At 41.5% G+C, this 20,788-nt stretch overlaps 1 protein-coding gene across 1 annotated transcript; it reads right to left on the bottom strand.

Moving 5' to 3' along the window:
• Positions 1-5,164: 5,164 nt before the first annotated feature.
• Positions 5,165-20,159, bottom strand: bcl2l11 (BCL2 like 11). The gene is given in 6 exon segments (XM_064932694.1): positions 5,165-7,842; positions 15,150-15,283; positions 17,766-18,030; positions 18,032-18,118; positions 18,120-18,135; positions 19,843-20,159. Coding segments are annotated over 6 exon segments (648 nt in total). The 5' UTR covers positions 19,860-20,159; the 3' UTR covers positions 5,165-7,713.
• Between the last annotated feature and the right edge of the window lie 629 nt (positions 20,160-20,788).

Raw genomic sequence — 20,788 nt, 5'->3', positions numbered from 1 at the left:
TACCATCACTTAATCCAACTGTGCTTGATGGTAAACCTTTAGATTTTAAACTTGTTTGTGTACCACAGTGGTTTCCAAGCGTACCCCCTTTTAGCACCAGGGTCAGCACACTCTCAAATGTTTTTTGTTTGTTGCCATCATTATAAGCCTGCCACACACACACTATACAATACATTTATTAAGCGTAAGAATGAGTGTGAGTTTTTGTCACAACCTGGGTTGTGGGAAGTGACAAAGAGCTCTTATAGGACCAGGGTACAAATAATAATATAATAGTAATCAATCATTTTTCTCTTTATTTAGCCATCTTACATATGAAACCTTATTTGTTCATCAAAAATTGTGAATAACTCACCACAGGTTAATATGAAGGGTGTGCTTGAAAGGATGCATATAACTCTGCAATGTTGGGTTGTATTGGAGAGAGTCTCAGTCTTAAATCATTTTCCATACACAGTCTGTGCCTGTATTTAGTTTTCATGCTAGTGAGCGAATCCACTCTCACATAGGTACGTGGTTGCAAAGGGCATCAGTATCTTAACAGTACGATTTGCAAGACACTCTGAGTGCAGCCCTATCCAGAAATCTGGCATTGGCTTCTGATTAAATTGAATTTTCACAGAACCGCTTGTTGCAATTTCGATGACGCTCTCTTGTTCAGATATCGGTAAGTGGACTGGAGGCAGGGCATGAAAGGGATAATGAATCCAGTTGTTTGTGTCGGCCGTTTCGGGTAAGTACCTGCGTAATTGTGCACCCAACTCACTCAGGTGCTTCGCTATATCACATTTGACATTGTCCGTAAGCTTGGGTTCATTTGCACACAAAATATCATACAATGATGGAAAGACCTGTGTGTTGTCCTTGTTAATGCAGACAGAAAAGTGTTCCAACTTCTTCATCATAGCTTCGATTTTGTCCCGCGCATTGAATGTAGTTGCGGAGAGTCCCTGTAATCCTAGATACAGATCATTCGGACGAGAAAAAACTTCCCCAGATAGGACAGTCATGTGAGAAACTCGTCATCATGCAAGCAGTCAGACAAGTGAAAATTATAGGCAGTAAAGAAAACTGTCAATACTTTGCCCCTTGATAACCAGCGCTCTTCTGTATGTTGTTAAAGCTTGACATGGTCGCTGCCCATATCATTGCATAATGCAGAAAATACATGAGAGTTCAGGGGCCTTGCTTTAACAAAGTTAACCATTTTCACTGTAGTTACCAAAATGTATTTCAAGCTGTCAGGCATTCCCTTGGCAGCAAGAGCCTCTCGGTGGATGCTGGACTGTACCCAAGTGGCGTCGGGAGCAACTGCTTGCACTCCACTATGTCTCCCTCTCAAAGTCCATTTGATATCACAAAGCTGTCCAGTACTTTAAAAATATCCTCTCAAGTTGTCCTGGTTTCCAGTGGTTTGCAGAAGAGGATGTCTTCCTTAATTGATCCCCCATAAACGTAACAGACAGGAACTGTGCCAGGCCCGCCAAGTCCGTTGACTCATCCAGCTATTACACATATAATTCACTGGCTTGTATGCGAAGCAGTAATTATTTCAAAACATCTCCTGCCATGTCACTGATGCGTCGTGAAACAGTATTGTTTGATGAAGACATTTTCTGTGTAGTTCTTTTGGCCTTTTCCCCAAGCATTGTCACAGCCATATCCGCGGCAACAGGAAAAATTAAGTCCTCCACAATAGTATGCCGCTTGCCTGTCCTAGCCACTCGGTAGCGCACCATATTAGATGCTTCTAGCCCCTTCTTATTAATGGTATCTGTTGCTTTTATACATGTCTTACAACTCGAAGGTTGTCTTTATTCTCGCACCAAAAACTCCCGTAGCTTATTTGTTTCGCTTCTAAACGTCTGCGAAAGAGTGAAAGTTTCCTGCGGGAGAGTAACTAGCTTTATTTGACACTGTGTTGTTATATCACTTTTTTACCTTTATTTAACTAGGCAAGTCAGTAAAGAACAAATTCTTATTTTCAATGACGGCCTAGGAACAGTGGGTTAACTGCCTGTTCAGGGGCAGAACAACAGATTTGTACCTTGTCAGCTCCGGTTACTAGTCCAACACTTTAACCACTAGGCTACACTGCCACCTAACACTAGATGGTTTAATTATATTTTTGGCAGTGAAACAATGCTACTCAGGCGAGAAAAAAATGTCACTCAAATGTATAGCCCCATTGGATAATCTAATATTTTCAATGGGGCTATAATAAAAAAAAAATGTGAATCACATTTTTATTTGGCATACCCCTGGCGGTACTATATATGGATTTTGAGAACCACATAAATAAAATGTCTGCTTGTGAAGTATAAACATCTAAATGACATGTATGATACATGATAACCATACATATTGACTACTACATAATGAATATTGATTTCATATAGTAGTAACCACAATTGGTCACCATATAAAAGGGTGTGTGTGAAGGGTGTGTGTTTATTTCAACATGGAGCAGGATAGACTGCAAGGGAGAGGAAGAAATCAAAGAGCTCGTGGACAAGGGGCAGGATATGCAGCATGCTTTACCACTACATTTACAGTAAATTACATATTGTAATGCATGTAAATTCACAAAACATGTCACGGTATTCTTACATTATGATCTATTGACAGTATACTCTGTTCTACCGTCAGAATTGATAGAAGACCACATGGTGGTGGCCGTGGCTGTGTGCTGACCGACCAGCAGGAGTGGGCAGTGGTGAAAATGGTGAGGGCCAGGAATGTCCGAAATAAAGCATGCCATTGAGGAGAACGATGACACCGTTGTAAATGTGTTAACCAGTAGCCAGTCTCCAGACCTGAACCCAATAGAAAATCTTTGGAGGGAGCTGAAAGTCCGTATTACCCAGCGACAGCCCCAAAACCTGAAGGATCTGGAGAAGGTCTGTATGGAGGAGTGGGCCAAAATCCCTGCTGCAGTGTGTGCAAACCTGGTCAAGAACTACAGGAAACGTATGATCTCTGTAATTGCAAACAAAGGTTTCTGTACCAAATATTAAGTTCTGCTTTTCTGATGTATCAAATTCTTATGTCATGCAATAAAATGCAAATGAATTACTCTGGATTTTTGTTTTAGATTCCGTCTCTCACAGCTGAAGTGTACCTATGATAAAAATTAGAGATCTACATGCTTTGTAAGTAGGAAAACCTGTAAAATCGGCAGTGTATCAAATACTTGTTCTCCCCACTGTACTTTCTGTTCTGTCCTCTCAATCGAGTTTACCATCCCACTAAGTGGTTAAAATGTTATCTCTATATGGATGCTGGACTGTGCACTGAGTCACATGGAGCTGAGTGAAGCAGCCACTGACTGGCTGAATATGGGATGCATAATTATCTTGGGTGGTTTGTGCCAAGTTGGGGAAGTTACCGTACTTTCCGTGTCCTGCAGATGATCAGAGATAAGCATAGTCGCCACACAGAATAAAAGAGTACTCTTTTTACACGGTTACATAAATGAATGGTCTGCCCTATTTTCACCTGAACCAAAATCGAGAGACCGTTGTGAGAATTGATTTACACAAATTAAGACATAAACAGTTGAAGACAGAAGTTTACATACACTTAGGTTGTAGTCATTAAAACTTGTTTTTCAACTACTCCACAAATTTCTTGTTAACAAACAATAGTTTTGGCAAGTCGGTTAGGACATCTACTTTGTGCATGACACAAGTAATTTTCCCTACAATTGTTTACAGGCAGATTATTTCCCATATAATTCACTGTATCACAATTCCAGTGGGTCAGAAGTTGACTGTGCCTTTAAACAGCTTGAAAAATTCCAGAAAATTATGTCATGGCTTTAGAAGGTGCTGATAGGCTAATTGACATCATTTGAGTCAATTGGAGGTGTACCTGTGGATGTATTTCAAGGCCTACCTTCAAACTCAGTGCCTCCTTGCTTGACATCATGGGAAAATCAAAAGAAATCAGCCAAGACCTCAGGAAAAAAAATTGCAGACCTCCACACGTCTGTTTCATCCTTGGGAGCAATTTCCAAACCCCTGAAGGTACCATGTTCATCTGTACAAACGATAGTACGCAAGTATTAACACCATGGGACCAAACAGCCATCATACCGCTCAGGAAGGAGACGCTTTCTGTCTCCTAGAGATGAACGTATTTTGGTGAAAAAAGTGCAAATCAATCCCAGAACAACAGCAAAGGACCTTGTGAAGATGCTGGAGGAAACAGGTACAAAAGTATCTATATCCACAGTAAAACGAGTCCTATATGGACATAACCTGAAAGGCCACTCAGCAAGGAAGAAGCCACTGCTCCAAAACCGGCATAAAAAAGTCAAGACTACGGTTTACAAATACACATGGGGACAAAGATCGTACTTTTTGGAGAAATGTCCTCTGGTTTGATGAAACAAAAATAGAATTATTTGGCCATAATGACCATTATGTTTGGAGGAAAAAGGGGGAGGCTTGCAAGCCGAAAAACACAATTCCAACCGTGAAGCACGGGGGTGGCAGCATTATGTTGTGGAGGTGCTTTGCTGCAGGAGGGACTGGTGCACTTCACAAAATAGATGGCATCATGAGGATGGAAAATTATGTGGATGGAAAATTACGTGGATATATTGAAGAAACATCGCAAAACATCAGTCAGGAAGTTAAAGCTTCGTCACAAATGGGGCTTAAGTACAACAAAGTCAAGGTATTGGATCGCAAAGCCCTGACCTCAATCCTATAGAAAATGTGTGGGCAGAACTGAAAAAGCGTGTGCGAGCAAGGAGGCCTACAAACCTGACTCAGTTATACCAGCTCTGTCAGGAGGAATAGGTCAAAATTCACCCAACTTACTGTGGGAAGCTTGTGGAAGGCTACCCAAAACATTTGACCCAAGTTAAACAATTTAAAGGCAATGCTACCAAATACTAATTGAGTGTATGTAAACTTCTGACCCACTGGGAATGTGATGAAAGAAGTAAAAGCTTTTTACTAGGATTAAATGTCAGGAATTATGAAAAAGTGAGTTTAAATGTATTTGGCTGAGGTGTATGTATACATCCGACTTCAACTGTATGTAAAAGGACAGTTTGTGTAAAAAAGATAGTCACACTTTCTTTGAATTGCCTGTGACTAATTCATTTTGACTGCAATATGTGTGGTTATAGTTATAGAACAAGGACAGTGGCTTATTGATTTTCATGAAAAAGGATGTGGTTTAATCAACAATGAAAGAAAATTCCAGATTTTTTTAAAGATGAAAAAAGGCTTTTTACAGGCACAGCAGTATTGCACAATTGAAATCACAACATTGCAATCTTTCAGTGCAAATGAGAAAATATAAAAAATAACAATGACATTTTGCTACAAATGTACTGGGTCCTGTGAGTCAGATCAATTTCTGTCTGTCTGCGCAGAGTGCAAAAGGGTCCTGAACAGACTGAATTCTGGGTACAGTAATCATTGTGCAAGAGGTACAAACCTGCACTTCCTCCACCAAGATGACACTGGTGAAAATGTATGGATCCAACTTGGGAATTTTGATGTGTCTGGGGAAAATGCTATTCCTATTTATGGTCTCTACCCATATTAAGATGGATGGACAGTATGGACCATGCCTTCACTCAACACATATATATCTAGAGTACATGGAACTATTGGCTAACTGTCGGAGAAGTTTCCATATCAGTTTCAGAAGGTGACAGTTGAGCTTTCAGTTGTTCTCTTGGAAAGCATCTCTAGACACGACTACATACACCCTTCCGAGATACAGTACTTTGAAATGAGGTTTTTGGTTTCATTTGGCAACACCAAAAAATAATAGACAGTCATACAAGATATAAAACATGGCAGAGCAGTAAAATGTTGGTACCAAGACAAACATGACAGAATGAAACACATCATGCACTTCTCAAAATTGGGTTTGCAGAAATGTCATCAAACAATTACCATCAACCTTACATTTCATCTACATGGTCAGCAAAACATTTATTTTTTAAAATAAATGTAAAAGGCAGATTTTTGGCACGTTAAACCTTGAATGAGCTGTAAGTGCTATGCTATTTTAAAAATAGGCTTTCATCATCACATGTTATACTGTCAACATGCAATTTCCTGGATAATGTTTATTGAACTGTGGGTGTGGAATAGGTTTTCACATCAAATACCAACAGACTGACAGATAGGAGCCATTGGAATCAAAAGGGTGACCAAGGTAGTTGGTCTGAACCACACCAATACTGTACTTTACAATAGGAACCAACCAGCAAAATGACAGTATAATCAATCTTTGGGTCACATTTGGGGACACATACAATGTAAAACCCATGATGCAGAATGTGGTAACATTTAACATCCACAGTAACCCCACTTCACTTTCTTAAAATCATTTAAAAAAATTTTTTTTTACATTCATTCTACCACAGTTCAGAAATACAAAAATGTTTCAAGAATTTTGTCAAGAACATTTGGTGGTTTCTCTCACTGTCTATCCATCTATGTTCTCAAGCATTGTGATTGGTCCCACCCATTCAAACCTGTGTTGAATCCACTGTCTCTCTATGCCTGTTCCTCTGGCTAATGTCGGCTCAGAGTTTGGTTCTCTTCCAGCAAAGCTTCTATGAGCTTTTAATGACCTAGCAACACTGCAATAGACTTGTCTGGGCCAACATGAGTGTCAGCTGGGCTAACAAAGCACTGACAACAACAGGTCCGAGCCAGAGGCTAAATGATAACAGGAATTACGTTTGACAGCTGATAAGGGCAGGCGGAAACAAATGAGACAACCGTAAAATACGTTGTTTCAAGAAGTTACATTGTTTGCCCTAATTCATGTAGATCTACTTTGATTTCAATATATCTCATTCTTATAGGCATTGAAGTTGCTTTCAAATGTTTTTTTCTTCTGTTCTCTCAATGACTACTAACATCCATGCTATTGCTCTTAATACTGAATATGTTTGGAAAGGAAATACATTTTTTTAAATGGCGTCTTCAGTTATTGCTCGAGGTTAATACCTAAAGGGTTCATATAAAGACTATTGGAGTGCACACTGAATCATTGTCTAAAACTACTGGACTTAAAAACACTTTCAATGGAGACTCTCCATTAAACAGACTTCATCTGGGACCATGGAACCGGCAATGGAACCGACTGCATCAAAGGAGAATTGCAGGTTAGCTTTGGGAGGGAAACAGTGAGTTGCCATGAGGACCGGGAGGAACAGACACAGCGCACTCTACACATCTGACCATGGGTAAACTCACAAACACGTAGAAACAAACAAACACAAAGAAAACCGCGCAGTAAAGAAAAAGAGAAGCTGTACAAGGTACATGTAACCTCCACAAAGCCTTATCCACACAGCGTTATCCCTGTGAGCACTCCGCGATGGGACACTCCATCTTTGGTTCTTTGATTAGGCTCAGCTTTCCAGATCCGTGCAGGAAACATAGGTGCAAAATTCCAGGTGTTGTTGAATTTCCAAAGAAAGTATTCCCAAAGCATTACAGATTCCCTGTCCCAATGTATGCTGGACCAGGGAATCCTGAGGCCATTCAAGGTCAAAAACCATCAAGATAAATTTGTAAAGGTTCACATATGAAGGAGAGTCCATTCTGAAAATGTGACTATTTTACATATTCATATGTATAGGCTCTTTAACAGAATTCTCCCAGGTTATACAGTATGTGCCTGCTGGGTGCTCCAGAGGGTGGGATTGGGGCTTCTGTCTGTCAATCATCTTCTCCGCAGGATTATCTGTAATAGTCGTCCAATCAGAAGACCCATCCACAGTAGGAAGGCTGGCTCTTGGTGCATCTGCTGCAGGTTTCCCTGGGCAATCTGACCGTTTCTGCCTGCAAGGCGCTGTGGAGGACACAGAGAAAGGAGCCGTGTTACATCCTCTTGTACATACAGTATAACCACGCAAGATACTACACAGAGCATTCAACATTATTGCCACAACACACAGCGTAATAGCGCCACTCACCTTTAATCCAGACATATGATTCAAACAAATTGCACTAATAAACAGACTTTTCCTCAATGAACCCATGGGGGTCTTGGCTGACCACCATAAAGACCCCTGATGTGTATAGAAGACAGACAGCTGAGGTTTGCTGATAATACTGGACACGGCTGAGCTCAACTGTGGTCAGTGTGCCAGTCCTTTCATGACACACATGCAACCCTAACAAACACAGGAAGCAGGCCAACACAACTCAACATCCTGCCCCACCTCACCCCAAACCCCTGCTCCCTCTCCGGGTGTTAGGATCAGTGGGTTAACTCCACACTTAAGACCAGAGGCCCAGGCAATCAAATGAAACGTTCTTACATGTGTTTGCTCCTGTGAAACTGCCAGGATGCGCTTATGTACAGTATGTGTGTTTGTTAATTATGTGTACACAGTATTGAATTATATAAGCACAATTGAGCATTAAATGAGCAACCAAGGTAAAAGTATTTACCCTTTCAATATGAGGGTTGATGTTCTGCTCTTTGAGTCAACACACTAGAGCCTTGGGCTGAACTGAACCATCACACACGAACATACCAGGTTTACAACATGAGTCATACTTCTTAATGAGAAAAACAGGGCAGCAGCACGGTCATAAAAGCCATTCTATTAGGTCAGCTACTTCAGCTTCAGATGGAAGAGGTACTTGATGACCTAAACATAAATAGGGACATTTTTACTGTGAGATGAATGGAGAGATTTGGGAAGAGATTGAGCCATTCTATTAGGTCTTTAGCAGTGACTTGAACAGGTCATAGGGTCCTGGTAATGGTGGATGAGTGGACTACTCCCTCCTCAGAGACAATTACCTCTGCAGACATGGCAAAGGGGAGATGAAAACAGGTGGCTGTCTTAGCCCGGCCGTCACATTGGCCTGCGGTCACTAGTTTGGCAGGGCTCTTGCAATAAGCGTTGGTCATTTCCACTGTGGCCTCTTTGGCAGAGGGGACTGAGGAAACACCAAGTCTGAGTTCGACTTTTATCAGAAACTACGTTTCTGACAGGAACTGTGCTGAAGTATGACTGGGGTATCGCTCCATTAGTGAATCACTGCATGTGTGTGGATTCAGAGCAGCTGGGCAGGGAGCCATACAGTGCTGACATTTAGGAACTAATGCAAGGGGGATATCAACGCTTTGTTTTAGCTGAAATGAGTCATGCCAAGAACCACAAAAGCCTGGAGTGACTGTGAACAGTGTCTGAGGAAACAGGTGATGAGGAAGTGGAGTTAAATGGAAGTGCATTAACCCTTCGGTAAGAAAGACAGAGCAGAACTGGGAACCTTGCAAGACCCCATTCACCTTTGGGCCAAAAATGAGGAGTTCATGAAAGAAATGGCAGATCGATGGTTTGGCTCGATATAAATGATTGCTCTGAAAGATTTAACAAGAACTTAAAACACGCTGTTGAAAGGTTGTTAGATTAGAACACAGTGCATTTGGAAAGTATTCAGACCCCTTCACTTTATCCACATTTTGTTACATTACAGCCTTATTCTAACATTGATGAAAGTATTTTTTCCCTAACCAATCTACACACAATACCCCATAATGACAAAGCAAAAACATTTTTTTTAAAACAACATTTTTGCACATTTATAAAAATACAAAAAAACTGAAATACCTTTTCTTTTTACATACAGTTGAAGTCGGAAGTTTACATACACCTTAGCCAAATACATTTAAACTCACTTTTTCACAATTCCTGACATTTACTCTGAGGCAAAATTCCCTGTCTTAATTAAGGTCAGTTAGGATCACCACTTTATTTTAAGAATGTGAAATATCAGAATAATAGTAGAGAGAATGATTCATTTCAGCTTTTATTTCTTTCATCACATTCCCAGTGGGTCAGAAGTTAACATACACTCAATTAGTTTTTGGTAGCATTGCCTTTAAATTGTTTAACTTGGGTCAAACATTTCGGGTAGCCTTCCACAAGCTTCCCACAATAAGTTGGGTGAATTTTGGCCCATTCCTCCTTTCTATAGGATTGAGGTCAGAGCATTGTGATGGCCACTCCAATACCTTGACTTTGTTGACCTTAAGCCATTTTGCCACAACTATGGAAGTATGCTTGAGGTCATTGTCCATTTGGAAGACGCATTTGCGACCAAGCTTTAACTTCCTGACTGATGTCTTGAGATGTTGCTTCAATATAGCCACATAATTTTCCGTCGTCATGATGCCATCTATTTTGTAAAGTGCACCAGTCCCTCCTGCAGCAAAGCACCCCCACAACATGATGCTGCCACACATCACACACTGCGTTTGAAGGTAGGCCTTGAAATACATCCACAGGTACATCTCCAATTGACTCAAATGATGTCAATTAGTCTATCAGAAGCTTCTAAAGCAATGACATAATTTTCTAGAATTTTCCAAGCTGTTTAAAGGCACCGCCAACTTAGTGTATGTAAACTTCTGACCCACTGGAATTGTGATACAGTGAATTACAAGTGAAATAATCGGTCTGTAAACAATTGTTGGAAGAATGACTTATGTCATGCACAAAGTAGATGTCCTAACCGACTTGCCAAAAGTATTGTTTGTTAACAAGAAATTTGTGGAGTAGTTGAAAAACGAGTTTTAATGACTCCAACCTAAATGTATGTAAACTTCCGACTTCAACTGTAAGTATTCAGACCCTTTACTCAGTACTTTGTTTTACTGAAATTATAATAGAATGAGAAAGAGGAAAGATATATGTACTTACTATAAGCTTGACTAATTAAACAGTTCCAGGCAGTGGTTTCAACACAGGGTAAACACAGACTTGATCCAGATATTTGGCCATTGAGTCTGAGGGTAAAACCTCTCTGGTGGGTATTATAGTATTGTGACTCAATGTTGCATTTTGTATTGCATTATATAACTAGTACACACAGTATGTAATCACATGCCACTTCACACCCTGAGGCATGCAACACGAGAGGCTGGTGTAATGCAAATCAATAGGTGAATGACACCTTTAGTAATTTGCTATTAGTTGTGTAAAACTGACTGAAGGAGGGGAGGTGGATCAACTTAAATATGGGATCAATGTAGCTTTCATGTTTTGGCAGTGGTGACGTTAATACCCAAATTCACTGAATACTGACAGTTTCACCCACAACCAGCTAATTGGTACAATATTACAAAACATTAACACTTTTAAATCTAATGGATCTGGGCCTGAGTATTCAGCTGTTTCTGTTCCCAAACTGTGTGATATTCAGGTACCTACTGACTGACTAATCTCTCTCTTGACAATTGATCTGGTGTGAGAGAAATCTGCAACACCACATGCAAGCAAAACAAAAACTTACAAGGCCAGAAGAACACTGAAAAACAATTTGACCAAACTGGGAGAGCAGCCACAATTTGAAGTAGAAGACGTGCAATTAAAGTGACTCGCTAATACGTTCGCAGATGTCTGCCTGCAATTGCTGCCTGAGGAAAAACAAAGTTGTCACTGATACTCATCGACTGTGTTTTTATTTGATTAAAACAAGTAATTATGCAGATGCTTAAAATAGTTTTTAAAAACAGACAAGCTTCTCTCTCCCTCATTCTTCAAGACAAAGACTGCAGGTCCTAAAACAAAATAACATTGCGTCACAAATAAGAGGGTGCTTATTTGCTGCTTCCTACTAAAAATCCCTTTGAGGAACAAACCCAATTTAAAAATAAAATAGAAACTCCAAAGACGTGAGCTGCCATGTGAATTCTCAGATAATGGCAAAATACAGACGTTAGTTATCTTAGAATAACAACATGTTTCTGTGGCCAGACATCTGCTTTGCATTAGCAGGGCGCTTGTCCTTTTGGGTCTCACACTACCATCTGCCATATTCACCACCGGAGAGACGTCTCACACTACCATCTGCCATATTCACCACCGGAGAGACGTCTCACACTACCATCTGCCATATTCACCACCGGAGAGACGTCTCACACTACCATCTGCCATATTCACCACCGGAGAGACGTCTCACACTACCATCTGCCATATTCACCACCGGAGAGACGTCTCACACTACCATCTGCCATATTCACCACCGGAGAGACGTCTCACACTACCATCTGCCATATTCACCACCGGAGAGACGTCTCACACTACCATCTGCCATATTCACCACTGGAGAGACGTCTCACCAGACCTTGGCTCAAATAGTACTTGGGATTCTTTCAAATACTTTAGCTGCGCTTGATTGAGCTGGCCTGGTGCAATAGAATCGCACAAAAAGTACAAACCCTGTCCATCTGGCACTCTGGAAAGGCTCAGTTAAACGCTCAAAATGTTTGAAAGAAAACAAATGATTTGTGTACCTCTAGTAGGAGTAGTGCCCTGAATTAAAAGCCTCCTATATCAGCCCATAGGACAAAGGACCTACACATGAAAAGCTAACTTCACAGCGATGCAACCACTAAACACCTACGCAAGCATCACAGTACCCATCACAGACACCCAAACCCACAACACACTCAAAGACTCAACAGTGGATCAGCTCCACTCAGAAGTTCTTTCCAGCGCCTCACACAAGCATGACACCCGTTGGAGCGCGTCTCCAAGGCGCTGGGTGAGTGAGGCCTGTAAAGGCAGACCAGTGGATAATTAGAGCCCACAGTTGGCTCCCGAGAGCCTTAACCACAGGGCAGTCACGTAGACCTGCAATTCTGCAACACAACACAACCAATCACTCACTAACCAGCTCCACTGCCCCGTCATTGCAACCTGACCCTTCCCTCTGTCAGTCTCAAACCCCCAGGCTTGGCCTCTTTGACCTTGAGCACACACTCAGACAGCCCTAAGAGTATTTTCCATGATGGCTATTAGGCAGAGAAGGAATGGTGTGTGTGTGTGTGTGGCAAAACAAAACCTGGACATCGCTAGAGTAATGCAGGTCACTGGTCAGTTCTGTGGGTGGCCAGAGGCCATAGAGCCAATCAGAAGGAAGGACAGGGAAGTATCACAGATGACACATACCTGTGTGTCAGTAAACAAAGTGTGCAGGAGGTTTTTTGATTCACCTTACGTGACACCTGAAAACACACAAACACTTTGTCAACAATGAAATGACTCACTTTATAGTCACTAGCTAGGAAGTACTAGAGCTCATCCAGATACAAGCATTATAACAGTTATTGGCAGTTGACAATCTATACATAGAACTGTATGAAACACCTGCATTTGCCAGTAACACACAATGCAATCACCTGTAGAAAGTTATGTAATAGACAATTGTGACAGATGGGAAAAGTACAAGACAGCTCTAGATTCTAGAAAGGGACAGTCTTTCAGAATTCCTCTCCCTGATCGCAACCAAACACCTGAGACCAGAACATGGAACAATATGTTCTGCTTTTTATTGGGCTTTTTGTTCTCGAAATACATAAACCTCCCTCTATACAAGAGAGATATTCACACACACACACACACACACACACACACACACACACACACAGAGAGAGAGAGAGAGAGAGAAACCCTGTTCGGCTCTACAGCCTCACCTGTTGAAAGGTGTGTAAATATTTAGTTCTCCCCAGACACCCAGACGCCATTAGTAACACATTATTAACGGGAAATGCTTATGCACTCATTAGAAGTAAATATTTCTGGGGGGTTTTGTGAGAAAATACAAAGTCCAGTCATCAGTTTATATATTTGATTATACAGACAAACCTTCCCCTTTTATGGGTACTAGGCAGTGTACCTTGGGGATGGTGAACTGGCAAGAAAAACAGTTTTCAACAAATTCCATGCACAGTCACATTGAAACTCCCTAAAATGCATGCAACATGCACTGTCACATTGAAGCTCCCTAAAATGCATGCAACATGCACTGTCACATTGAAGCTCCCTAAAATGCATGCAACATGCACTGTCACATTGAAACTCCCTAAAATGCATGCAACATGCACTGTCACATTGAAACTCTCTAAAATGAAGAGCCTGTCCTGTAGCAGATGTTGGATCTTAATTGTATCACTCTTTTGTTGCTGAGAATTTTCCTGGAAACTCAGTATTGTGATATACATAAATTAACAAAAAACCTGCAGTAATACGGTTATATTAGTGCTATTGCACTTTTCATGTAGCCTCTCGCTCCCTCTCTCTCTCGCTCCCTCTCTCTCTCTCGCTCCCTCTCTCTCTCTCGCTCCCTCTCTCTCTCTCGCTCCCTCTCGCTCCCTCTCTCTCGCTCGCTCCCTCTCTCTCGCTCCCTCTCTCTCTCTCCCTCTCTCTCGCTCCCTCTCTCTCTCTCTCCTCTCTCCCTCTCTCTCGCTCCCTCTCTCTCTCTCCCTCTCTCTCGCTCCCTCTCTCTCTCTCCCTCTCTCTCTCTCTCTCTCTCCCTCTCTCTCTCTCTCTCTCCCTCTCTCTCTCTCTCTCTCTCTCTCTCTCTCTCTCTCGCTCGCTCCCTCTCTCCACACAACCTTTTCATGTCGGTGTTGAAGGCAGCCTCCTGCTGGGTGTGTCTTTGAACATTAGGCCGGTCCCGTAACAGCTGATACGTGATATTCACCCCCCCACGGCATATGTCATAGTGAGCTCACTGAAAATGATTAAGGACTGTATTATAAATAATGTTATAAAGCCAGAGTGCCCTCAGTACATAAGAAACGAGAGCACAGAATGCTAGGTCAAGGAGACAAATAGAAATCGTCTAGAATGGCACATGTTGAACTGAGCACCTTATCAGCTCCATCTGATCCAGTGCAGTCCTTGACATGGTTTGTAAATAAGGTGATGCAAACTCCAGAAATGTAAAGTAGCAAGAGAAAGAAACCAACTTATAGCTGCACAGGCAATTTCTTCAACGATGCTGTCATGATTTCGGCAGCAGGTCTGCGAAAACGCTTAAATTATTGACACTATCTAATCGGAAGATTAACTTTCCCATGCACTGCAGTGACCATCATTGATTTTTATTTTACCTTTATTTAACTAATTTGATCGTGATAGAATTGGTTTTGCAGTGCCTGTGTATCGTATCCTATGAGAGTGGTTGACAGCCACAAACTCCCTTAGGGATATTTGAACTGAAGCTACCAATTCCCTGAAAGTGATTGTTTAATTCATTGTTTTCCCCTGAGAAACTACATATCATCAGGAAATATGGGTCTCTTTTTAGGATCCTCCCGTCTGTAAGTCTCAGTGCTGGTGTAACACTCACCCCATGTATGAAGAGGTTGTTAAACTCATCTCCAATGCGCTGAAGCTCCTGACCGATGAGTATCTCTGGCCGCATGTCCGCCGCAGTCGGTGGCGGGCGTGCTCTATAGGGCCGGAGGGGGTTGGGCCACACGTCTGGGGGACAAAGAACAAAATGCTCTCAGAACGCATTGGAACACAATCTAATAACAAAGACCAAGCTACGACAATACTAAGAGGAGTCCAGTATGACTCTCTGGTTATGTACTATAGTGTGGTTTAGTTATGAATGTGTTCGGATCTCTTGTTATGACTCATGTGTCATGAACCATATGTCTAATATTTCTCATATCCCTCAAGGGCCGTACAATATCAGTTGCACCATATGTTAATATGGAAACACTTTCCTGCAAGTAGCCTGGCATAAGGGCTTTATATCACTGTCATAAGAGAGACGTAACAACAACACATAGCAGTGTCCATGATGAGTGGAAGACTATTGTTATGAAATGGTATCTTTTGTTATCTTATGACAATCTTATGAGTGTGTTTTAAGGGCTATTTGTCAAGAAACCTCAAGTAAAGTTGTCAAAATCTAAATGTAATTGAATGCACCAAAGGCATACTGTATATTACAGATACAGTATATATAGAGCAAGGATCATCCACTAGGTTCACCCGCGGGATGATTGTTTCTGATGCGGATGTTCGGGGGTCTGGAAAAAATAATGACTAATAACTTGTAGTCGCCAAAGTCACCACAAGAAGCCCAAACAGATATAATGTTTGACTAAAACATAATCATTTCGAACCTTGTTTACATTTGTATACAATCACGTTTCTCTCGATTATGTGCGGGAATACTTGTGAACAGATTTCTAAAATTAAAATGACTTGGAGCAGATTCTGGTGTTTTTAGTCCATTATGTTCAACAATAAAACAAAAATAAATGTAAAAAATATTGTTTTTTTCTTATTTGCTCACAACACTTGGTGGCCCAAATAAAACCACCTGTCAGTTGGGGAAAGCTGTATTACACCTCATTTGTGGTTTTCTATACGTGTGCTAGGATCAATCATATCTGGTATTCAGAAAAGAAAGTCTGAGTAAAAAAAACAGGTACACAATTCCTCCCCAGCATCTGTCTCCCTCAGGCAATAACAGGCAGTGGTAATAAAACTGGAGAACATTGATGTTATTCTCCACAAACAAACTCTTCAGACTTTATCTTAAGAAATGGCTTTGAGCGAGGCCCAATCATTGGCTTCCCAACATCAGAGATAGAAAAGTTGTTTCCAAACGGGTTCTTTGACTGCCCCCATAGGATACACTTTTTGGGTTCCAAGTAGAACTCTCTGTGGAAAGCCTTCTATATAGAATCCAAAAGGGTTCTACCTGGAACCAAAGGGGTTCTATGTGGATCCAAAATGGGTTCTTCAATGGGTTAACCTATGGGGACAGCCAAAGAACCCTTTTAGGTTCTAGATAGCACCTTTTTTCCTAAGAGTGTACCCATTAAAGGAAAATTCCACCCCAAAAAATATATGTTGGTAGTGGTAGCAGAGTGCATCATACTGGCTGTATTTAGAAAGTTATATATCTTGAAAACTTGATTGTTGACATGCAAAATATTCCTACGGACTAATAAAACGAATACCAAAAGGAGGTTTCCTTTAAGAGTAGTCTCTTTGGGATTAGAGATGTGTGTGAAACAGTACAGATAGAGATGTATCTGTCCCTCATATTAGCTGGCTCCTAAGGAGAATGAGCAGGGAGGAAGCCCTGTTTGCTGTTGACCAAAGACACAGAGGGCTATTTGACTGGCCTCTACTCCAACTCACGACATGTGGCCTCTACTCCAACTCACGACATGTGGCCTCTACTCCAACTCACGACATGTGGCCTCTACTCCAACTCACGACATGTGGCCTCTACTCCAACTCACGACATGTGGCCTCTACTCCAACTCACGACATGTGGTCAAATAAAAGTACACAGGTGAATTAGGCTGCTCAAACACATATATTATGAACGAAGGGGGCAAAAAGCAGTGCCTGTTTATTTCCGTTTGCTTGTCTTCTATGGCCACTGGCTTTGTCGGGAATGTTATTGAGGTTGAGTGTAAATCTGTGTGCACGTACAGGTGCCGTTAACAAACACCTGCGCATGCATATTTTGCTATCACTCACACTCCTTGGTGGCTTGTTATAACACAACTCAGTAAACGCAGTGCAGATACTGATCTAAAAAAACTTCCTGCCGAGGTTGAATCCAACTATTGGTTCATCGTCACGTTGTACATGAGTCTCGACCCATGCAGATATCGCAATGACTTCGGTATTTAAGTAAATATAACTACATACATTACAAACAACACCAGGACCAATTAGCGCGCAATAATCCAAGACGCATCCGTGCATAATAGCCCGCCACCCCCCATATCAATAAATACGATACAGAATCAATTGTCCTAAGTACATTGTAATAGTCAGGGGACGTCGTCAAACAGTGTACTTTCTGATTGCCACAAGGGCAGCGTAAATAGTTTATCATGTGCGCCATGCCATGCCTTGAAGCCAGCGCTCTGAATTGTGAGTAACAATTTTTATTTGTGCGACACCAGCAAGCGTGCCTTACCATAATCTCGCCGGGTCTCCAGTGCTCGAGACATGCGCTGCAGTGCGTGGGTAATGACTTGGCTAGATGGGCTCGGAGTCTGTGTCGACTTGTTATCTTTCAATAGCGGGGAGCTTGGAATAGAATCGCTGTCGAACGAAAAATATCCACTGGAGGACCTGGACAGTGTTCTGAACACCGGCGACCTCGACTGGAAACCAAGCAGACTATTCGGAATCATTATTCCTCCCCGGGACTGCTGGTCCCCTTCGCAGGACTGGGGGGTTGTTAGACGGTTCGGCACGGGAGGCTGCTCCGCCACTGGGATGCGACTCTCCGCTTTTCCCTCTCTCAATTAGGGTGGTTGTGCCATTTGGACCGATTTTGTGGTCTGTAGGATAGATCAAGTATCAGAGTTAGGCTATTTAAAATATATATATTTGTCCGTGCATTGTCATTATTTGTTGGAGATTTCCTCTCCTGGAATCAAAAATCTAAAACAGCCATCATTTCTAGAAAACGTAGACTAAATATCCCGCAGGGTCGAGTCCAGTGTCCAGTCTGTCCAAGTTTTTGAGTCGGCCGTAACTTTCCTCTCCACGTACCTCCATTGTTTGTACAGAAGTGCTGATTGCAGCATTTCTAGCAGGGAAAAACAGTTTGCATGAAATTACAAGCCGTAGTAACTGCGTCACAACTCAAACTCCAAGCCAAGTTAACTTCTTCTATCCGAAATGAAAGTTGTGAATAGCCTATTGTGGATCCCCATGAAAAATCTAGATATAGTCATGTTTTCTAAATTAATCTGATCGTTACTTGTATTCCATACTCGAATTGGTTCCAAATTGCGCATGAAGGACAGCAGGCAGCGTACACTTTTCACTATTATGCCTATAGGCTATCTGTCGACTTTATAATATTTTCAGTAACCTACTATATCACAAATACTTACTCATATCAAACACATTCAAAGTTAAATCGAAAGCCGCATTTTAGAGACAACCAAAACGCAGAGACAGTCAGACAACGAACAATAGAGTACAAGCACATCAAGCAGTTTCTTGCTGGAGAGTCTGCACACATTTGTTATGAAAAGTTCTCTACGAACATGTGTTGAAAGCAGACCTGATTGGATTAGAGCCTTTGTGACTGGCAGGCGATTGGATTAGCTAAATGAAACGCATCCAAAATCATAGGCTAGCCTACTGGTCCATTATCGCCACCCACAGGTTGCAGTAGTAGCCTCTCTTTTTTTTTTGTCTTGAAAATGGAAATGAATGTTGACCCCTTGCCTATATATCACTGAATCACCTGAGAACAGGAGTCCCATTGTCGTTCAACTTCAACGGGTGATTAATTTATTGCTGGATCGTCTGAGAAGAATGAGGGTAGGTTAAAGTGGAAAACAAAAGGGAAACAAACAGGTACCTTTCATCCCTATCCTCAAAATAAAAACGGCCTATTGGCGTATTATAGGCGATATAATATCATGCATCGCACTGTAACTGAGAATAAAGTAGACCAATAGGCCTACAACAATATCGCAGTTTAAATCTCAGGCAGTTGAAAAAAACATGTGAATATGGTCTTTATTTTTCATTAAATTCAAGTCCAACGCGTTCAGTGTTTCAAGGTTTTCTAGGACGATGATAATGGGCTACTAAAGATAATCAGGAACGATTGACATCGGTTAAGGTCGTATAATTCTCACACGCAAAACCGCTGTGCAGACGCCGGGGTGGACTTCATCAAAACAAGTACGAACTTTCTCCAATTAATGTCAAAGCGCTGTCGCGGCGAGGCGTGCGGTGTGAGCGGAATAAGATACTTTTGTTGCATTACGAAAACACACGATATGGTAGCCTACAAAGTAAATGCATTTAGACAAGACACCATAGTTCTCTAAATAACAATTAATGAGGCTCTTGGATATTTTTTCTCAGAATCACGGTTTTCTTGACAACTGAGTGAAGTCTAAAGTTGGGAGAACCGCGGTGCAATTTTATGTTACATTGTCTATTCTTAGTCTACTGAAATTATAGCCTTTTTAAAAACAGTAAATGCATATGCGATATCCTGATGTTCATTTTGCACTCACCTGGACGAATCGGACATGTCCTAAACCGCTTTAGTAGCGGCACATAAGAGTTGTCAATAACAGTAAAATATCTGAAAATCCACCTTTGAACTTCTCACACCTCCGAAACGCAAACGATTAGAACCCACACAGTGTCTTTTTAATCAGAAAACGGCGATGTCAACATCGAAAGAATAGTGGTTCCGCCTTGTAAAAACAGATCCTTCAAAATGTAGGTTGGGTGAAGGAAGGGAAAAAGCGTTCGACTCTTTTGTCTCCGGTGTGGATATCTCAGCTGAGGATACTTCCTTGCTGTAGCAGCTCACTCGCAACTGATAGAAAAAGTTGAAACGTCTGGTCGGTGTCAAGAGTGGGGTGACGCCTGTGTGCCATCCTCCGCCTCTTGACCCGCCTACTCTTTCAATGGGTGGGATCTCAGCCATCTTTCAAAGCATCCTTTCAAGTGTCCAGAAAAACCTTCTCTCTCTCTCTTCCTCTATTTAGACTAGAAAAACCTTCTCTCCCTCTATTTAGCCTACCTATTGATCCCACTCCTGGTAACTGTTAACCTACTCTTGTTGCCATGTTGATATTACCATGAATATATTACCATAGTATGAATACATTTCCTCTATCAGTCACTTTTCAGCCTTGTTTACACTGCTACTATTTGCTATTATTTACTATTATTATGTATCCTGCAACCAGTCATTTTCTCCCAATCCCTGCCTACATGTACATATCAACCTCAACTACTCCAGTATCCCTGCACACTGTACATTTGGTACAGACACTGACCCTGTATATACTGTTTTATATGTCTTCCTTTCTTATTTATAGTGTTTTTCTAGTTCTGTTTTGATATTGAATACTGTATCATTGGGAAAGGGCTCACAAGTTAAGCATTTCACTGTACTTGTGCATGTCACAAATAAACCTTGATAAAACTTGAAACTCTCCCTCTCTC

The sequence above is a fragment of the Oncorhynchus masou genome, chromosome 23 (genome assembly GCF_036934945.1).
Source record: "Oncorhynchus masou masou isolate Uvic2021 chromosome 23, UVic_Omas_1.1, whole genome shotgun sequence".
Taxonomy (NCBI): Eukaryota; Metazoa; Chordata; class Actinopteri; order Salmoniformes; family Salmonidae; genus Oncorhynchus; species Oncorhynchus masou.
This window is presented reverse-complemented; position numbering and strand designations above follow the sequence as displayed.